The sequence below is a fragment of the Ornithorhynchus anatinus genome, chromosome 4, assembly GCF_004115215.2.
Source record: "Ornithorhynchus anatinus isolate Pmale09 chromosome 4, mOrnAna1.pri.v4, whole genome shotgun sequence".
Taxonomy (NCBI): Eukaryota; Metazoa; Chordata; class Mammalia; order Monotremata; family Ornithorhynchidae; genus Ornithorhynchus; species Ornithorhynchus anatinus.
In genome coordinates this window covers 33,596,232-33,617,357 of record NC_041731.1, presented here as the reverse complement: position 1 = coordinate 33,617,357, position 21,126 = coordinate 33,596,232, and the positions used below count along the sequence as shown (strand labels likewise).

General features: G+C 51.0%; 1 protein-coding gene across 1 annotated transcript in view; it reads right to left on the bottom strand.

The window, feature by feature from the left end:
* Positions 1-9,929: 9,929 nt before the first annotated feature.
* PRRX2 (paired related homeobox 2) overlaps positions 9,930-21,126 on the bottom strand; it is a 70,438-nt gene continuing 59,241 nt past the window's right edge. The window contains exons 2-4 of the mRNA XM_029064074.1: positions 15,940-16,124; positions 15,370-15,548; positions 9,930-12,793 (exon numbers count right to left, since the gene is read on the bottom strand). Of these exons, the coding sequence (XP_028919907.1) occupies positions 12,658-12,793; positions 15,370-15,548; positions 15,940-16,124 (500 nt within the window). The 3' untranslated portion in view covers positions 9,930-12,657. The remainder of the gene's footprint in view (positions 12,794-15,369; positions 15,549-15,939; positions 16,125-21,126) is intronic.

The following is a 21,126-nucleotide window of genomic DNA, read 5'->3' as shown; positions in this document are numbered from 1 at the left end:
TGCCCTCATGTGGTGACTCCTGCACACTGGGGAAGGGTAGGAGGAGCTGAGGTGAGCCTCGGGTGAGGCAATTTTCCAAAGATTTTATTAGCTTTTGCAGCTTCATAAGGAAAGAATTCAGATCTCCTTCACCCTCAAGTGGGATGGAGGTGAAGCCTCGGTAAAACAGAGCCAGAGAGAGGGGTCAGCGGTGACCTTGTCGCTCCCTTCTGAGAAATACTTTACCTCCCCGATTTCCTACTGCGACTCGGCCCGCACGCTTTGCTCCACGAATGCCAACCTACTCACTGTACCTCGATATCATCGATCTCACCGCCGACCCCTCACCCGCGTCCTGCTTCTGGTCTGGAGATCCCTCCCTCTTCATGTCTGACAGATGATCGCTCTCCCCCCTTTCAAAGCCAGAGCGCATCTCCTCCCAGAGGCCTTCCCCTACTAAGCCCTCATTTCCTCTTCTCTCCTTCCTGTATTGCCCTTGAACTTGGATTCGGCCCCTATATTCCCCACCCTCCAGTCTCATAGCACTTAAGAACGCACCCCAAATTTAAACTATTGTTTTAATATTAATGTCTGCCTCCTCCTCTAGACTGTGAGGTGGTTGTGAGCAAGGAATTTATGTACCATCTCTCTTTAGTTCAGGGCTGAAGTGAGTGCTCAGTTAATATGATCGATTGATTGATTTGAGATAATAATAATAATAATAGAAGCAGCATGGCCTAGTGCCCGGAACAGAGGCCTGGGAGTCAGAAGGACTTGGGTTCTAATTCCAGCTCTGCCACATATCTGCTGTGTGACCTTGAGCAGGTCACTTCGCTTCTCGGTGCCTCAGTTTCCTCATCTGTAAAATGGGGATTAAGAGTGTGAGCCCCCTGTGGGACCGGGACTGTATCTGACCTAATCAGCTTTTATCTAACCCAGTGGTTAGAACAGTGCTTGGCACAAAAGCACTTAACAAATGCCATTACTGTTATGATTATTATTATTATCACCTCCCAATTTAACACCAACGTCCTAATTGCCGGTAGCTGGAAACAGTCACTGCAGGGAACAACTGGGGCTGAAAAGCTGTTGCTCTCTGGGTGGCAAGGTTTGGGAAGGAAGCTGGAAACAGTCACTGCAGGGAACAACTGGGGCTGAAAAGCTGCTGCTCTCTGGGTGGCAAGGTTTGGGAAGGAAAGCGGGGGATTGGGCTCAGCACCCCGAAAGTATTACCAGTCCCGTGCCAGACTGATATTCTCCGCACTGCCTTAATCAAATCCCACTCTCCGACCCTGGAACTTTGGGTCTGTGACCCATCCATTTACCCCATCCCTCTATACGCTACGCTAATTGTGGGCGGGAAGCCCACTCTGTTATATTGTACTCTCCCAAGCTCTTAGTACAGGGCTCTGCACACAGTAAACGCTCCATAAATACCACTGATTGATTGATTGATTGATTGATCCCCGGGAAGTCTGCTCCTTTTACGGCCAGTGGGACCGTCACCTAGTGTTTCTTCTGGACGTCACAAACTCGGTTGACTAGTTGCCTAATGATCGAACCAGCCACTGTCACCAATTGCTTCTGCCTTCCGTGGGGGAAGTCTCTCCTGATATGAAAAGATCTTGTGGAGGGAGGATACTACATAAAAGTTCGGTTAACTTCTCTCTGGCTGGTTGTTCTTCTTTATCTTTAGGGAGGCAGCAAGTCGAATAAATCAAATAAATCATATTTATTGAGTGTTTACTGTGTGCAGAGCACTGTACTAAATACTTGGGAGAGTACAATGTAACACTATAACAGAACTGGTAGATACGTTCCCCACCCACAGTGAGCTCACATTCAGGAAGGGGGAGAAGGTATTAATATAAATGAATAAATAAATTGTGGATACGTCCATAAGTGCTGTGAGGCTGGTGGGGGGGTGGGAACAAAGGAATCGAATCATGGAAGTGCAGAAGGAGGGAGTGCGAGAGGATGAAACGAGGGCTTAGTCAGGGAAGGCCTCTCGGAGGAGACGTGCCTTCAGTAAGGCTTTGAAGGTGGAGGGAGTAATTGTCTGTGGGATATTCCTTCCTTCCTTCCTTCATTCAGTAGTATTTATTGAGCGCTTACTATGTTCAGAGCACCGTACTATGCACTTGGAATGGACAGATCGGTAACAGATGGAGACAGTCCCTGCCCTTTGACGGGCTTACGGTCTAATCGGGGGAGACGGACAGACGAGAACGATGGCGATAAATAGAATCAAGGGGATATGAAGAGGGAGGGCGTTCCAGGCCGGAGGCAGAGCGTGGGTGAGAGGTCGGTGGCGGGAAAGTCGACATCGAGGTACGGTGAGAAGGTTGGCATTAGAGGAGAGAAGTGTACGAGCTGGGTTGTAGCAGGAGACCGGCAAGGTGAGGTAGGATGGGGCACGGTGATTGACACAGTTAGTGCTTAACAGATATCACTAAAAAAAAAATCAGCATCTAGGAGATATAACTGCTCTCTAAAGCCCCAGGACGTCTCAAGATAAATGCCTACCAAATCTGTTACATCATAAGCTCTGTTATATTATACTCTCCCAAGGGATTAGTATAGTGCTCTTCACACAGTAAGCATCTGATTACCCTGTATCTACCCCAGCGCTTAGAACGGTGCTCGGCACATAGTAAGCGCTTAACAAATACCAACATTATTATTATTATTAAGCACTCAACAAATCTGATCAATTGATTGATCAGTGAGCCTCTCTACCTCTTGGCTCCTCCGGTTCCCCAGCCCTCATCTGCAGAGGAAACAGTACGTTTTAAAGATGGTTCGCAATAGGCTGGGCAGCCTGTCCCTCCACTGCTGGACTTCTACTGCCATTCGATCGGGATCAGGGAAATTCCTGGTTTCGGCAGGTGGAAGCGAGCCTCAGCAAGGTGCGGGCAACTCAGTCATTTGATCAGATTTATGGAGCGGTTACTCGGTGCGGGTCACTGTCTTGTCTTACGCTGTCGAGTCATCTCCGACCCACAGGGACTCCATGAACACCCCACCGCCATCAGCGATCGCTCTGGTAGTGTATCCAGAGAGTTTTCAGGGTCAAAATCCTGAAGTGGTTTACCGTTGCCTTCCTCCGTGCAGTCATTTGAGTCTCCACCCTCGACTCTCTCCCGTGCCGCTGCTGACCAACACAAGTGAGTTTTGACTCGTAGCAGGTGGCCTGCCACTCATTAGCCACTGCCCAAGCTAAGAATGAAATGGGTAGGCCTCTGTTGGACTCTCCCTTCTATAGTCGAGGCTTATAGAGTACTGGAAACTCTCCAGGTGCGATCCTGAGAGGGGCTTGGGAGAGTCAGATCACTGTACTAAGCACCTTGTAATAATAATAATAATAATAGTGGTATTTTTTAAGCACTTGTTACGTGCCAAGCACTGTACGAAGCTCTGGGATGGATACAAGTAAATCGGGTTGAGCAGAGTCCCTGTCCTCTAAGGGGCTCGCAGTCTCAATCCCCTTTTTACAGATGAGGGAACTGAGGCACAGAGAAGTGAAGTTACTTGCCCAAGGCCACACAGCAGACAAGAGTCGGAGCCAAAATTAGAACTCTCCCCCACCTCAGTATAGAGAGGCAGAATCACTAGGAGAGAGGCAGGTCTTGGTGAGGACAGAGAGGAGGAGAGAGTGGATCAGCATGAAGCAGCATAGCACAGGCCTGGGAGTCAGAAGGTCATGGGTTCTAATCCCAGCTCCGCCACTTGTCCGCTGTGTGACCTTGGACAAGTCACTTCACTTCTCTGGGCCTCAGTTCCCTCATCTGTAAAATGGGGATTAAATTTGTGAGCCCCGTGTAGGACAGGGACTGTGTCCAACCCGATCTGCTTGTATCCACCCCAGCACTCAGTATAGTGCCTGGCACATAGTAAGTGCTTAACCAATGCCATAATTATTAGGATTATTAATATCTGGAAAAGGTCCAGCTCTACCTCGAAACAACTCCAGCCCTCCATCTGTCTGTGGTCTCCTTTCCCCTCCAGGCAGTCCCTAGCTAGTCCTGGGACTTGATACTTTCCCAGCATGTTGTCCAAGAGGGTGGCCGGTCTGGGGCAGTAACTCAGTACTGATGTTAATTAAAATAATCCAGAGGGGAAGTGAACTCACTTCCAAGAGGCTCAGATTAGCAACTGCATCCTAATCTTGGTGTAGAGCTGACACAAAAGTTGTCCAGCTTTGATAGTTGGGGGAACGTGAGAAAAAGAGAGACAGAAAGAAAGAACAAGAATTGACACAGGAGGTGAGAATGATTGTGGGGTGAGGACTTTCCTCTGTGGCCCTAATCATTTTTCTAAATCATTCAATCCACATCTCCCCACCCTTCAAAATCTTCCAGTGGCTGCCCCTCCAGCTCAGCATCAAACAGAAACTCCTCATCATCGATATTAAGACAATCAGCTCTCTCCCTCCTAATAATTTTGGTACTCGTTAAGTGCTTACGGTGTGTGAAGCACTGTTCTACGTGCTGGGGTAGAGTACGGGTTGATCAGGTTGGACACAGTCCTCGTCCCAAATGGGGCTCACAATCTAAGTAAGAGAGAATAGAAATTAATCCTCGTCTCACAGATACGATACCAGAGGCACAGAGAAGTGAAGTGACTGGCCCAAGGTTACACACCAGACGTGAGGGGAGAGCAAGGATTAGAACCCAGGTCCTCTGACTCCCAGGTTTGTGCTCTTTCCACTAGGCCGCCTCTTTCCACTAGGCCATGCTGTTTCTGCTCCCTTACTTCTCTGATCTCTTACTATAACCCCAAATGCTCACTCCACTCCTCTCAATCAATCATATTTATTGAGTGCTTACTGTTTGCAGAACACTGTCCTAAATGCTCGGGAAAGACGGATCTTGTCATCTTGCCCTCTGCCTTGTGCCCATGTCCTTCCTCTGGCCTGGAACTCCCTCCCCTTTCATATCTGACGGACCACCCCCTCCCCAAGCCTTATTAAGGTTACACCTCCTCCAAGAGGGCTTCCCTAATTACGTCCTTATTTCCCCATTTGCCCTCCCTTCTGCATTACCTATGTCCTGGATCTGTACTCTCCCAAAGCATTTGATATCCTCCCTACCCCGAGCCCCACAGCACTTACGGGCATATTCTTATGATCTTCCATTTCCCCCATTCGTTATTTATTTTAAATGTCTCTCTTCCCCCTTGTGAGCAGGGATCACATCCACCAATTCTATTGAGCTGGGATTAGAAACCAGGTCCACTCTCTCCCCGACCCGTGTTCTATCCAAACTCCTAGTACAGTGCTCTGCACCCAATAAGCTGGCTCAGTGGAAAGAGCCCGGACTTGGGAGTCAGAGGTCATGGGTTCGAATCCCAGCTCTGCCACTTGGCGCTGTGTGACTGTGGGCAAGTTACTTCACTTCTCTGTGCCTCAGTTACCTCATCTGTAAAATGGGGAATAAGGCTGTGAGCCTCACGTGGGACAACCTGATTACCCCGTATCTCCCCCAGCGTTTAGAACAGTGCTCTGCACATAGTAAGCGTTTAACAAATACCAACATTATCATTATTATTATTATTATTATTATTATTAAATGGCATTGATGGATTGACTGATTGAGAGGAATTAAGGGGGAAGGAACCCTTCCCAACTGCTGCCCTCTCATATTGTGGAAATAACAGTAGATGAGATTGGTCTGGAAGCAGCGTGGCCCAGTGGTTAGATCGCGGGCCCGGGAGTCAGAAGGATCTGGGTTCTGATCCCAGCTGTGCGACCTTGGGCAAGTCCCTTCACGTCTCTGTGCCTCAGTTACCTCATCTGTAAAATGGGGATCAAGACCGTGAGTCCATGGGGGACGGGGACTGTGTCCAACCTGATTATCTTGTATCTACCCCGGTGCTTAGTACAGTGGCTGGCACATAGTAAGCGCTTAGCAAATACCAGAAAACAACGATCATAATGTGCATTAAGTGCTTACTGTGTGTCAAGCGCTGAGGGTAGATACACGATAATTAGATCAGACACGGTCCCTTCCTCCGTGAGGCTCACAGTCTTAGGGGGCAGGGGAGGATAAGCATTTCATCCCCATCTTACAGATGAGGAAACTGAGACACAGAGAAGGTCACGCAGCGGAGAAATGGCACAGCTGGGACCAGAGAGCCCCCATCTTCTGACTTTCGAGTCCTTGTTCTTTCCACTGAACCACCCGGCCTCTCCCGCATTCATCACTAAGGGGAGGGGCAGCAGGGGGTTGCTAGGCAACTAACCCAGCTGGGGCTTTTTCATCAATTAGCATCAGCTGAGCAGGAGAAGGCCTCATTGTCATGCGGGCCTGAAAGGAAAAGGTCAGAGACCCCGTGGCTCCGTGCTCCGTGTCGGGGCAGGAAAGTAGAGAGTTTCCTAGCCCAAGGGGCCGGTGCTGGCCAACTGGGCTCTTGCTGACTAGGCTGGATAAGAGGGCCCGTGGAGCCTTCCCACATAAGAAAAAGTTGAACGGTTTTCCGTCTGAAGACCTGAGAGTGACCCCGGGGAACCAGTGAGCAACGCTGCATCCGTGGAAAGGAGTCTGGTAAGGAAATTGAGTTTCTCTGACCCCGGTTTTGTTTAAACCTTAGGGACCCTGACCGCTCAAACCGCACGGCGGCCAGTTGAATCTTAAACCCCCTTCTCCAGGGGTTTGAGGCTGGAGCTGTGTCTCCTCCACGGCCTTTCTGAAGACGGCTCTGGGTCTAGAGGGGGCCCTAACTGTCTCTCCCGACTGATTCTGAGCAATGAGCCCTGGCCTAGTTGAGCCCTGAGAGGGCCATCTCTCAGAATGGCAGTCGCCATCAGCAGCAGATAACACCGAGTGACCCTGCACTGTGTGTGTGTGTGTGTGTGTGTGGAGCGCCAAACTCAAGAAGTTAAAGATGTCCCTACTCTTGATCCCTGTGGAGACTATAGATCTAGAAGATGGCTGCCCTTCACCTCCAATAACTGAGTGATGTGTTCGTTACTCTCTTTCCTGTATTTCCAAGGTGCTTGGAGCTAAGATCGAGTGCAGGGTTGCTTTGGTAATCAGGGGAGAACAACCGGTAAAATGTAAAAGCCAGAGGTATCGAGAAAGAAGAACTCAAATGGAGGCAAAATAATACCTCACCTCTATGGGGGCTGTGAAGGTAGCCACCCCTATCATCTTCGTCGTAGCTCCTGTTAATCCTTCAGGTGTATTTTCTGAGCACTTACTGTGTGCAGACCCCTCTACTAAATGCTCGGGAGAATACAGTATAACAGCATTGGTAGATAGGATTCCTGGAGGAAGCAGATTCCCTTTCTGGGGAGGGGAGGAACCCAGCAGAATAAATTGCCTTGATTTGGGAGCTGATGATGAACATCAGACCTGGATTTCTGTTCTCAGTTGATTATGTAGCAGGGGTGGGGGGCAGAGAGAGAGGCAGCGTTGCCTAGTGGATAGAGTTTGGGCCTGGGACTCAGAAGGTCCTAGGTTCTAATCCCAGCTCTACCACTTGTTTGCTGTGTGACCTTGGGCGAGTCAATTTACTTCTCTGGGCCTCGGTTCCCTCGTCTGGAAAATGGGGATGAAGTCCATGTGGGATGTGGACTGTGTCCAACCTGATTACCTCGTGTCTATCCCTGGGTGTAGCGTCTGGGACATAATAAGCACTTAACAAATGCCATATTAAAAAAATATATCTCTTTTTTTTAGCAAGCCGAGGTGGTCGAGGTGGTCTCTGGCAGGTTTGAAGTTAGCGAAGCCTTTAGATGGCAGTGTTGTATAAACCCAGAGGAGCCCAGCTAGGAGCTGGTGTTTAGTTATAACGATCTGGTTATACATGGCAGCATTTGTACCCGAAATTGGTGGGCGCTGCTGCGTTCCATTCTCATGACTCGGTCCTACACTGGTCATTTAGAGGCTCTTGGGTTTTGCTTTATAATCAGCGGTGGAATGAGGGTCTTGCCTAAGGCGCAGAGTTCTGGGATCAGATTGCCAGTGGGCAAGGTTTTGTTTTTCTACAACCCCTGATGTTCGGTCCTCAGGGAGATGACAGATGAGCTTCTGGGCCCTCCCTGCAAAAGTTTCTTCTCTCCTTCCCTTTGCCTGTGGACAAGGTTACGGTAATTACCACTGCTCCCACCCCCCTCAGAAATTCCCCCATTCCCTGTCATCCTGAGGACTGGGTTTCAGGGAGCCAAACCTGCAGTACTGTTTTTGTCTGTAGGCCAGACTCATTCCACTGAAGAAGGTTGTAGGGCAGAGAAGTCCCATGAGTCACCTGATTTGGAAGGAGACACTGTGGACTGGGAATGTGTCTGTTTATTGTTATACTGCACTCTCCCAAGTGCTTAGTACAGTGCTCTGCACACACTAAGTGCTCAATAGATACGACTGAATGAACGAAGAAGGGTGGAAAAAATTCTGACCCCCAAAATAGACCAAGTCACCTCCCTGGGGTGTAACTGGACCGTCCAAGAGGAAATGGATTTTTAGACGGGGGCAGGCATACAGACTCCTGTCTTTCTGTGAGCAAATAATAATAATGGTGTTTAAGTGCCAAGCACTGTACTAAGCGCTGGCATGTCTCTGTGATCCTATTGTGTGACTGTCCAAATCTTTCTCGATTTCATAAAGTCGTGGTGGGACTATGGAGGGGTGGAGATGGGAGAAAAAGAGCTTTTAACTCCACCAGCCTCTGCCGGATTAAAATGGAGAGGATTGATGACGTGTTTTTAGCAGGGGATATAACTCTCCAAATCCTTCAAATCAGCAAGGTTTGACAGACTGCCTAGACCTCCAGGGGCTAATATTTGATCTCTCCATATGCAAGGGTCAAAGGGATAAGAGAGATGGAAGCGAGGAGCTGTGCTCAGGTACCATCAGATCCAGCTTCTAGAACCACCCTGCTGCCAGTCAGGCTGAGCCCAATGCCAAGGCGGGAATTCGGGAAGGGATCGAGGTCAGGAAAAGAGATAAGGGCAAAGTGCAGGAGAAGACTGGGAAGCAGCATGGGCTAGTGGAAAGAGCGCAGGTCTGGAAGTCAAGACCTGGGTTCTAATCCCAGCTCCTCAACTTGTCTGCTGGGTGACCTTGGGCAAGTCACTTCACTTCTCTGTGCCTCGGTTACCCCATCTGTAAACCGGGGATGAAGACTGTGAGCCCCATGTGGGACGTGGACTGTGTCGACCTGATTAGCTTGTATCTACCCCAGCACTTAATACGGTGCCTGGCACATAGTAAGCACTTAAATACCATGTAGGGGGGGCATAGGAGAGGAGACTTTAGACTTCATTTTAAGGTTACCCAGCAGACAGAGGAGCTGGCATCAGGAACCAGGTTGCTCTGACTCCCAGGCCTTCAGTCTTTCCACTAGACCACGCTGCTTCTCACTCTGCAACCTGAGAAGCAGCGTGGCTCAGTGGAAAGAACCCGGGCTTGGGAGCCAGAGGTCGTGGGTTCTAATCCTGGATCCGCCACTTATCAGCTGTGACTTTGAGCAAGACAGTTAACTTCTCTGTGCCTCAGTTAGCTCATCTGTAAAATGGGGATGAAGACTGTGAGCCCCAAGTGGGACGACCTGATTACCTTGTACCTCCCCAGTGCTTAGAACAGTGCTTGGCACATAATAAGCACTTTACAAATGCCATTGTTATTATTATTATGGTGATGCAACCCTGCTTTGCTCCCACCTCTGGATAGCAAGTGCCAGAAAATGTCTGTCCTGGACCATCAGGCTGTGTGCTTAGTACAGTGCTTTGCACACATTAAGCACTCAATAAATACCACTGAGTAATTGATTTCTAGTCTAAGGGTCCTGTAGAGGTGGCAATCTGAGTCTCTTCCTCTCCCACCTTCCTCATTCTCTCCCTTCCCGACCCCCGCACCCCAAAAGCAGGTCCCCTCCTCCCATCTCCCTGCTGGCTTTTGCCACTGGCAACCCAGGAAGGCTGAATCAAGTTGGCTGTCTAGACACCTTGGTACTCAGTAAAATATTTATTTCTCAAATTCTTATGCCAAGAGCTGTTTGTACAAAAGTCCCCTTCATTTCAAAACAAAAAAATAAGTCATGCGAAATCCCCCATCGGTCCTGTTTATGAGAAACTGAAATAGACAAAAGAAATGGAGAGCGAGAACGGATTAAGAATTCTGCATTCCTCACATCATTCAGTGGGGGCAATTTGTATCTTGTCTCAGCAAAGCCTTTATATCAAGTGACAGACGTTGGATAAGCTGCCAAAACATCGCAGCAATTAAGGGCTACAATATCAAGAGCAAATGTTTTAATTTTTTTTTTTCTTAAAGAGAGATCCTTATTTTCTCCTCTTTGGGTTTCCAGCGAGGCATCTGCGAACTATTAAGTCAGTTTATTTTCATTAGTGTGTGCTCAAGGAGGAAGTGACATTTATATCCTTGCGGTTTCATCTTGTACGTCTGAGAGCCGGGAGCTTTCCACGGGAATAGAGCCCCTATGGCTTTTTCCAGAGCTTAGTTTCTCATGACACAGGGCTCCTTTTCCAGGGAAATGCAGGCCCTCCCCAAAACCAGACCCTACGGCCACCTTACGCCTTTGCTTTCGACTTTCTATTTTCCGTGGGGTCTTTTTAAATTACTTTTTTTTTGGTTTTTCTCTGTCTTAGTTGTCCATGACTCCCCGGATGGGGGCATCCCAACAACGGAGTGGACTTTGGTTCTGTTAATTGTATGGAGAAGGGCCTTGGGCCCGGTCGATTTTCTTTTATCAGGGAAATAACGGGATTTGATAGAAGGAAAAGCCTTGTGTCCCAAGCCCTGGCTGTGGCTTCCCTTCTGCCACCTGGCAGCCATCTGAAGTCAGCGCAGGAAGCAGCCAGCGGCCTAGTCTTGCCTTTGATTATTGGCTCCAACCCTTTCAATCCATCGATTGTGTTTATTAAGCGCTTAGTCTCTTCAGAGCACCGTAGCAAGCGCTTGGGAGAGTACAAGTCGGGCCTACCGACTGTGCTGCTTCGGCGCTTACTAAGTGCAAAGCCCTGGGGTAGGGGCAGGATAATCGGATCCGATTTTCCCAGGCCGCGCGGCTGGGTGACGAGCGACGGCAGGATGTGTGACTGGGGCAGCGTCGTCACCGCGGCTGCCAGGCTGGACTTGCCCAGAGCTGCGGGTTGCCTACTGTCGGCGTGTCGCTTAGCTCAGACGCCGTCTTGCCTTCTGTTCCTTCTGCCTGGGAACCAGACAGTTGATGGTGAGCTCCGTCCCAGTGTTCCCTATTCCTGAGAATCAAAGTCCTTCCTGAGCAAGAACCATCTAGTGATCTCCTTCTCTGTCCTCCTCCCCTCCTTCTCTGTCCTCCTCCCCTCCTTCTCTCTCCTCTCCCTGCCCAGAGAGGCAGGCTCGTCTACAGCTTGGGAGCCCTGGGAAACTGTCCGTAGAGTCCGTTCCAGATTCCTCCAAACAAAACCCCCTCCCTGCTTTGCTTGCCGCCCCCTAAAACCACACAGGAAAAATGTGGGATTTGAAGATGGTTCCTAGGGGGCTCTGAGAGTATTGCTGGAACGCTGGTTGGTAGGAGTGAGTGAGCTTCAGCTTCTCCTACAGTGGGGAAGTGGGAGGGGTGGCAGAGTGGAGAGAGAAAGTGGGAAGGAAAATGGTTTCCAGGATGGGCCACCAGACTTTGAAGCACTCCCTCCCTCCACTCCTTGAGCATGGAGGCAGATAATGCTTCCCTCCCAGGGGCTCACTGACTAGGAGGACTGGGAATAAAGAGAATTGGAAGAGAAAGGGAGCAAGAATGTTGGCTGAGGTCTCTCCCTAGATGGAAGACATCACTGACTCATCCAAGGCCCCTTCCATTTGGTTGTGATGTGCCTCATGCTGTACTTTTTCTGCCATAAACTTGGTGGGACCTCATGGAGCAAGAGGGTTCAGTCTAGACATCGCTCTCCTCCCATTCCCAATCCCCAAACCATGACATCTTCTTTTTTAACTCTCCGATGAGTGAGCGTTCCACTCGTGTCTGGACAAGATGGCGGCCGGAACAAGTAATACAGCACAAACGTCACCATTCCCCACTTGCCAGAAGTCGAGGTCCTGGTCTCGGTGGCACACTCTTATAGACGGGGAACGACTACGGGGAAGGAAGAGATCAGTTACACGGTGGGATTGAGGGATCTTCTGGCAAGGCTCCTTGAGTGACCCATCTGGCTCTGGGAACTGAAACGGGTCTCGAGCAAAATCCGTTGGGTTTATACCCAATTATGTACCTTGAAGAAAACTTGTCCAGTCCAGATGAAAAAATCTGGCTTTTTTTCCCCCATCTTTTGTCCACTGAAAGTTTGTTGTTGTTTTTGAAGACTTAAAGCTTTGAATGTGCGTTATACGTAAAACAAACTCCATTCATGGTTACGATTTTGCTCCACCTTTTCCTGGCCTGATGGCACCAGGCTCTCATTTGCCAGGAAACGGGAAGAAATGAGAAAATCATAGTCTTCACCTGTCCCGCTTGGATCTAGAGGCAGGGGGAAGGGAGGAGGAGGGGTCTCGAGAAAGAGTTTGATTGACCCTCCTCCCGTTCCACGTGGGCCCGGGCCAGCTCACCCACGATTCTTCAGCGGGGAGGGGGACGGGGCTTCATTTCCGTATTTTTTTTTTATTTTGGGTTTTTTTTTAATTTTTAAATTTATTTTTTTTAAAAAAGGCAGCTTAGTCCCAGCTGGGGGTTGCTTGAGTATCAGTTCACCGTGGGCACTTGGTTCTGATGCAGACTGAACTCCTTGGCTTTGAGACGGAGACTGGCGATGCTGTTAGCCATGTTGACTCCCTGGGTTGGGGTGGCCGTCCCTCCTGGGCTGTAAGTTGGCACCGTGCTGAGGGTGGGGGAAGAGGAGACACAAAGGGTGGTGAGTGAGCCCAGGACCTGCCCTGATGGTAACCTTCACCTCTAAGAATGTTTTATGGGGTTTTTTTTCTGAGCAGTCAACTCTGGCAGCCTTTCAGACTTAGCCTCGTACAAGGCCTTAATACAGGGGGGACCTTGCTGTCCTCCTAGCCTCCCGTCTCTCCCCGCTCCAGTCCACACTTCACTATGCTGCCCGGATCATTTTTCTACAAAAACGTTCAGACCGTGTTTCCCCACTCAAGAAACTCCCGTGGTTCTCCATCCACCTCCGCGTCAAACTCGTCACCATGGGCTGTAAAGCATTCAGTCACCTTGCCCCCTCCTCCCTCACCTTGCTACTCTCCTACAACAACCCAGCCTGCATTTTGTACTATCCAAGCTCTTAATACAGTGCTCTGCACGCAGTAGACATTCAAATATGACTGAGTGAATGCACATTTTGCTCTCTAACGCTAACCTTTTCACCGTGCCTCGATCTCATCTCATCTCTGACCTCTTGCCCACATCCTGCTTCTGGCCTGGAACACCCTCCCTCTTCACATCTGACAGACAATTACTCTTCCCCTCGCTTCAAAGCCTTATAGAAGGCACATCTCCTCCAAGAGGCCTTCCCTGTCTAAGTTCTACCTCTCTCCTCCGTCTCCTTTCTGAATCGCCCTGAATTGCTCCCTTTTTTCATCTCCCCCTCCCAGGTACACAGCACTTATGTTCATATCTGTAATTTATGTTGTATTAATGTCTGTCTCCCCCTCTAAATTGATTCATTCAATCATATTTATTGAGCGCTGTGTGCAGAGCACTGTAAGCTCATGTGGGCAGGGAGTGTGTGTAGTGTACTCTTGCAAGTTCTTAATACAGTGCTCTACACACTAATCACGAAATGTGACAGTGGGAACAAGATCCTTTTGGAGGAGAAGGGGACTAGGCAAACACAGAACTTTCCTTTTTGCTGAAATGAAGCTTCTCTGGAAACTCTGCCCGTGAAGAACACCAAAGAGTGTCTCTCCTTTTCCCCTTATTTTTTTATCACCGTTTCCCACATCCAAACACAGATGAGGGAGGCGGTTTGTTCCCACTCTCCAGTTTTTCCCCTTGATCCGCTGCTCGCAGCCTCGTTCAGACTTGGAATTGCCCAGCAGAGGACTCTAGAAGTCCCTTCAGCTGGTGTCACAGTAAGGTGTTCCCCACAATAGAACTGGACAGCAGCAAAGAGGTGGGAAGTGGGAAATTGGAGCTCCTTTCTCCTCCCCTCCCCTTAGCCTGACCTCCCCATCGAGTTCTCTCACTTCCTCCCTCACTCCCTTCTGCATCACTCTTGCATTTGGATTTGCTCCCTTTATTCACCCCTCCCTCAACCCCACAGCACTCACGTTACATATCTGTAACATATTAATGTCCGTTTCCACCTCTTGTCTGTAAATTCACTGTGGGCGGAGAACGCGTCTTCCAACTCTGTATTATTGGACAGCCCCCAAGCACTTAATCCGGTGCTCTGCGCACAGTAAGCATTCAATAAATGTCAGTCAAGAAGCAGCATGGCCTAGTGGATGGAGCCTGGCCTTGGGAGTCAAAAGGACCTGGGTTCTAATCCCGGCTCTGCCGTTTGTCTGCTGTACGACCTTGGGCAAGTCACTCCAGTTCTCTGTGCCTCGGGGGCCTCGTGGGGATTGAGACTGTGAGCCCCGTGTGGAATAGGGAACGTGTCCAACCTGACAGTGTTGTACCTACCCCTGCGCATAGTATGCGCATAGTATGTCACGTAGTAAACACCTAATAAATCCCATTACAAATAAATGATCGACTGATCTAGACCCTGCCCCTCTCTTCCTCCAACTCAAGAGCCTGACTGCTTTCTCCTCAGGCCCTCTGGTGAGATTCCTCGACCTCCCTTCCCTGCTGTGGAGGGGAACATCTCTGCCCTGGTCTTCGATGTCAGGCCCCCACACTCGTCAGCAATCTCATCCTGAGGACCCAGAGCTTGCTTGAGTTTAGAGAAGCCGCATGGCCTACTGGAAAGAGCATGGGCCTGGGAGTCAGAGGATCTGTCTTCTAATCCCGGCTCCACCTCTTCAACTGATGATATTTATTAAGTGCTTACTGTGCGCGGGGCCTTTTCTAAGTGCTTGGGCGAGTACAATATAACGGAGACATTCCCTGCCCAAACCTTACCAGCTGTGTGATCTTGGGCGAGTCACTTTACTTCTCCGTGCCTCAGTTCCCTCTGCAAAATGGGGATTCGATACCTGTTGTCCTTCCGACTTAAACGGAGCTCCAGGCGGGACCTCATGATCTCGTATCTACTCAAGCGTTTGACCCTTAATAAGCACTTAAAATTCAGTTATTAGCAGCAGTAGTAATAATAGTTTCCCAAACTATAATTCACTCCCTACGTCCCTTGTTCCTCTCCTTGTGCCTGCCAAGGGGGTAAAGCAAAACTTCTCAAGTCCCCACCACCGCCAAGAGCAGGTTGGCTGCTCTGGGGCAGGAGGTGGGTCCTGCTGGGCCTTTCTGGGGAGGGGGGTCGGGGGCGGGGGGGTACCTCACCTGTACGGGGAGGTGGTGGTCCAGGAGAGATAGTCTGGACTCAGGGCCGTTGGCCTGGGAGCCATGGGCTGCTCAATGGCGGCTTCCTGGCTGTAGGATTTGAGGAGCGAGGCCGACCTGTTGGCTAGCATGGCTCGCTCGTTCCGGCGAAACTTGGCCCGGCGGTTCTGGAACCATACCTGGCGGGGGTGGAAGGGGGAAACGGTGAGCACCGGTTGGTCTCCTTGTGGAGATTGGGAGGGGAGCGAGGGGGCGTGTGGGCCGGTGGGGGAGGCGAGCGTGACACCCTCCCCTCGCCCTGTGGACGCCCCACGGACCTGCGTATAGGCGACCGTGACTGGGCCGGTCCAGGCTCCACCCACTTTGTGGGCAAAGGTTGGCCACGTCTACAGTCGAGGGCGACGCCGCTTGCTCCCTGGCAGGAGCGTGGCGGGGCGAGGGCTGTGGGAAGGGAACGGTTGGTGCCGGGGTGAGGGCTGGGGACCGACCTCCAGGCCTGGAGTCTTCCCAAGCCAGCTCCAAGGCCGGTGACTGAGGGTGGGCGGCGGACACCTTTCCCACCGCGCTCACCTGCACCCGGGCCTCGCTGAGGTTGACCCTCCGGGCCAGCTCCTCCCGCACAAAGGCATCTGGGTAGTGCGTCCTCTCAAATACCCGCTCCAGGGCCTGCAGCTGGCTGCTGTTAAATGTGGTGCGATTCCGCCTCTGCTTCTTCTTCCTCTTGGAGGTGCTGCGGCTGGGGCTGAGACACTCACCTGGGGGCAGAAATAATAATAATGACTGTGGTCTTTGTTAAGCACTTACTATGTGCCAGGTACTTTAAGTGTGGGGTTGGGTCTAAAGAAATCCGGTTGGACACAGTCCCTGCCCCACGTGGGGCTCACGGTCTCAGTCCCCATTTTGCAGATGAGAACTGAGGCACAGAGAAGTGACTTGCCCAATATCACACAGGAGACATACGGTGGGGCTGGGATTGGAAATGACTTGTCCAAGGTCGTGCAGCAGACGCGTGGCGGTGCCAGGATTAGAACCCATGACCTCCTGACTCCCAGACCCGTCTCGTATTCACTAGTCTATGCTAGAGGGAGAGCTACGAGGTCCCGGGGCTAGTCCTTGAGCAAGCAGGCAGGGCCCCAAACCCAAAGCTGGGGAGTCCTGCACCAGGCCCCTCCCTCCCCTCTCCTCAATAGGAGGTTATTCCTCTGCTCTCTGAAGGGCAGGGAGCCCTTGATGGTAACTGTGCTATTTGTTAAGCACCTATTGCGTGTCAAGCACTGTTCTAAATGATCTTGCGCGGTCCCCCACCCACATGGGACTCACGCTCTAAGAGGGAGGGAAAACGGGTATTTAATCTGCAGCAACGTGGCTCAGTGGAAAGAGCACGGGCTTGGGAGTCAGAGGTCAAGGGTTCGAATTCCGGCTCTGTCACGTGGCAGCTGTGTGACCTTGGGCAAGTCACCTCACTTCTCTGTGCCTCAGTTCCCTCACCTGTAAAATGGGGATGAAGACTGTGAGCCTCACGTGGGACAACCTGATGACCCTGTATCTACCCCAGCGCTTCCAACAGTGCCCTGCACATGGGAAGCGCTTAATTTATACCAACATTATTATCTTACAGACGAGGAAACTGAAGCACTGAGAAGCTGAGGGACTTTCCCAAGGTCAAATACACAGCAGTGAGCATTTAGCCCCAGTTCTGGAGCAGGATGGACAGCTTGTCCCGCTGGAGTCGAGATGTCAGTCTATTTGAGCCGGGCGGGAGGTCACTGTCCCCAAACCCAGTCCCTGCCAGGTTCCTTTCGTTCCTGCCGAGCACTGGAGCTGGGCCAGAGGCTTCTGTCTCCTGGGCCCACGTTTCAGTGAGAAGGAACCATATGCCAGTCTCACCCCTGGGCACCCCAGTGAGGCTGGGGGTTCAGGTGTTGGGAATTCAGCTGCCTTCGGTTGAAGATATCCCCATCCCAGCACCCCACCCGGGGCCGTCTGCCCGGTCACGAGCCACTCTCGAGTCCAAAGCAGCCATCCTTTTGTCACCACCACCTGAGTGGTACTGGTTTCCGCTCACTTGGTCTGCACTGGGCTGGCACCTTCTGCCCCGCCACTTGGCTGGTGGTGAGTAGGGAATGCTGTGGTGGTGTTGGTATTTAAGCGCTTACTATGTGCCAAGCACTGTTCTTAGCGCTGGGGTAGATACGAGGTCATCAGGTCGTCCCACGTGGGGCTCACAGTCTTCATCCTCATTTTACAGATGAGGTCACTGAGGCACAGGGAAGTGAAGCGACTTGTCCAAGGTCACACAGCTGACAAGCACCGGAGCCAGGATTAGAACTCATGACCTCTGACTCCCTAGCCCGGGCTCTTTCCACTGAGCCACGCTGCTTCTCTGCTGTGCAGAGGATCCTCCCCTTCTTCCCCCTCCCCCCACCCCACCATTTCTCATTCACTCAGTTGAATGTATTGAACACTGACTGTTTGCAGAGCACTGTAACAATAATAATAATAATAATAATCGCAGTGTTTAAGCACTTACTATGTGCCAAGCACTGTTCCGAGCTGTGGGGTAGGTACAAGTTAATCAGGTTGGACACAGTCCCTGTCTCACATGGGGCTCACACTCTTAATCTCCGTTTTTCAGATGAGGTAACCGAGGCCCAGAGAAGTGAAGCGACTTGCCCACGGTCACACAGCAGACGTGTGGTGGAGCTGAGATTAGAACCCAGGTCCTTCTAACTTCCAGGCCCATGCTCTATTCACTAAGCCACACTGTCCCAAGTGCTTGGGAGAGTACATTATAACAATAAAACAGACACATTCCCTGCCCGCGACGACCTCGCTACTCTCTTTCCCCTTCTCTCCTTTCCTCCTCACCCCCTCAAAGCCTTTCCGATTCTCAGAATGAAAAGATGCTCCTCCCGAACCCCGAAGGAGCTGGCACTCCTCCCTTGCCCTTTCCTTGGTCCAACCCTGCCCTCGCTGATAAGGGCATATCAACACACGGGCACCATCCTCCATCCTCGCTCCCATCTTGCCTCCTCACTTGGCCAACGGGCCAAGCCTTCGTTGACAAAGCCAATGAGTCGTTCCAGCAAAACCATCCTCGTCATCTGAATGATTAGATGGATAATGGAGTGAGTCCTCTGCTCTGTTATCCGGGTCAGAACCTAGTCACACCCAACCAGGAAGCCAGAGACCAATTCTCTCACCTGGACCGCTTCCCTCTGCCTCTCCATTAGCACCCCGAGGTTTTCTTTAGATATTTAAATAATAATTATTATGGTATTTGTTAAACACTATGTGCCACGCACCGTTCTTAGCACTGGGGTAGATCATCAATAGATAATCAGGTTGTCCCACGTGGGGTTCACGGTCTTAATCCCCATTTTACAGATGAGGCGACAGAGGCACAGAGAAGTTAAGTGACTTGCCCAAGGTGACACGGCAGATAAGTGGCAGAGCCGGGATAATAATGATGTTGGTATTTGTTAAGCGTCTACTATGTGCCGAGCACTGTTCTAAGCGCTGGGGTAGACACAGGGGAATCAGGTTGTCCCACGTGGGAGTCTTAATCCCCATTTTGCAGATGAGGTAACTGAGGCACCGAGAAGTTAAGTGACTTGCCCGAAGTCACACAGCTGACAAGTGGCCGAGCTGGGATTCGAACCCATGACATCTGACTCCAAAGCCCGGGCTCTTTCCACTGAGCCACGCTGCTTCTACTTACTATGTGTTAAACACTGTTCTAAGCGCTGGGGTAGACACGAGTTAATTAGCTTGGACACAGTCCCTGTCCCCCATGAGGCTCACGGTCTCCTTAGGAGGGAGAAAAGGAGAACTGAGGAACAGAGAAATGAAGTGACTGGGCCAAGATCACACGATAAACAATTGGCAGATGTGGGATTGGAACCCAGGCCGTGCTCTTTTCACCGTGTCGCTTTCGCTCGGGCAATAATAACGTTGGTATTCGTTAAGCGCCTGCTATGTGCGGAGCACTGTTCTGGTTACGGGATAATCAGGTGGTCCCACGTGAGGCTCACAGTTAATCCCCATTTGACAGATGAAGTCACTGAGGCCCAGAGAAGTGAAGTGACTTGCCCACAGTCACACAGCTGACAAGGGGCAGAGCTGGGATGCAAGGCCCTTACGGGCGTACGAGGTAGGAAACGGAGGGCAGCCTCCTCCCCCAGCCAAGAGTAAGTCAGGACCGCCCGTCCACTTCTCTCCCACCTCCAAAAGCCCGCTTCCTCTAGGAAGCCCCCGTTGATTATGCCCCAACCGCCTGCTGTCCCCTACACTTCCTCCAAGGACACGCCGACGGGAGGATTGCACTTCCGGGCAATGGTCTCCTTCCCCCACAGACCTACTTGCAACCTGAGCCGAAGGAAGGGAGCGAGGTTTCCTTCCACTGGGTCTCTAGAATGAGAGCCAGGGAAGGGCATCCACGGGGTCTCTTTAATACTCCGTGGGAGGTGTTCTTTAGGCTTAATTATCGGCTGATGAGGCTCTGCCCTCCAAGGGGGCGGTCAGCAGGCAGTCGGGGCAGGCAGAGGGAGAGTCTGCCAGGATGGTTCTCTTTCTCATTAATTCCACAGACGGGAACAGAATCTCAAATTGTTGGCGGCGAGCCTTCTCTTCCCCTCCCTCACGCCACATAACACCAGCACCTTTCGGTGACTCAGGCCTGAGTCTGGCAATAAAGAGTGCGGACAGAATTAAACAAGTCACCAGAGTTTAAATAAGAAGTCACTTCCCCTCTCCCCGTCTCCCTCCCCTGCTCCTGCTGGGAACGAACTGGACCCGAGTCGTTTTCCCGGAGACGAGCCTTTTCGAAGCTATCGGTGGATTTTGAAAATAGTATCCTTTGTTGGGCACGGACTGTCTCTCTCTGTTGCCGAACTGTACATTCCAAGCGCTTAGCACATAGTAAGCACTGAGTAAATACGTCTGACTGAATGAATATTAATTGTTATAATAATAAGGACTGGAGTAGACACGAGAGAAGCAGCGTGGCTCAGTGGAAAGAGCCCGGGCTTGGGAGTCAGGGGTCAGGGGTTTGAATGCCGGCTCTGCCGCTCGTCAGCTGTGTGACTGTGGGCAAGTCACTTCACTTCTCTGGGCCTCAGTGACCTCATCCGTCAAATGGGGATGAAGACTGTGAGCCCCACGTGGGACGACCTGATTACTCTATCTCCCCCAGCGCCTAGAACAGTGCACTGCACATAGTAAGCGCTTAGCGAATACCAACGTTATTATTAATTGGGCCCCACTGGGGACTCTCGATCTAGGAGGGAGAACAGGTATCGAATCCCTGTTTTGCATTTGAGGGAACCGAGGCACAGAGAAGTGAAGTGAGGCCAGACAGTGTGGCAGAGTGGGGATTAGAACCCAGGTTCTCTGACTCTCAGCCCCGGGCTCTTTCCGCTAGGCCACTCTCGGGGCAGAAATAGTACAGGTTTTCCCCGCCCCGGCCTGCCTTTCCAACCCCCACTGTCGGATGGTGCTGGTTCCAGCCTTAACGTGATGGAAGAGACGAGTAATGGGTGACTGTCAGCTCATGGTGGAAGATCCCGACTTAACCACAGGCCTGGGGAGGGTGCGGGGAGAGTTGAGCAGCTGTTCCCACATCTATAATGTATTTATCTTCTGCTGATTAGCGTTTTCTCGAGGGAATAAAGTCACGTACGGAGCTAAATAATGAAAAATGGCAGCACCAAAGCAACACGGAGAAGAAACCCCGCAATTAGAAGCGGCAGATGAGAG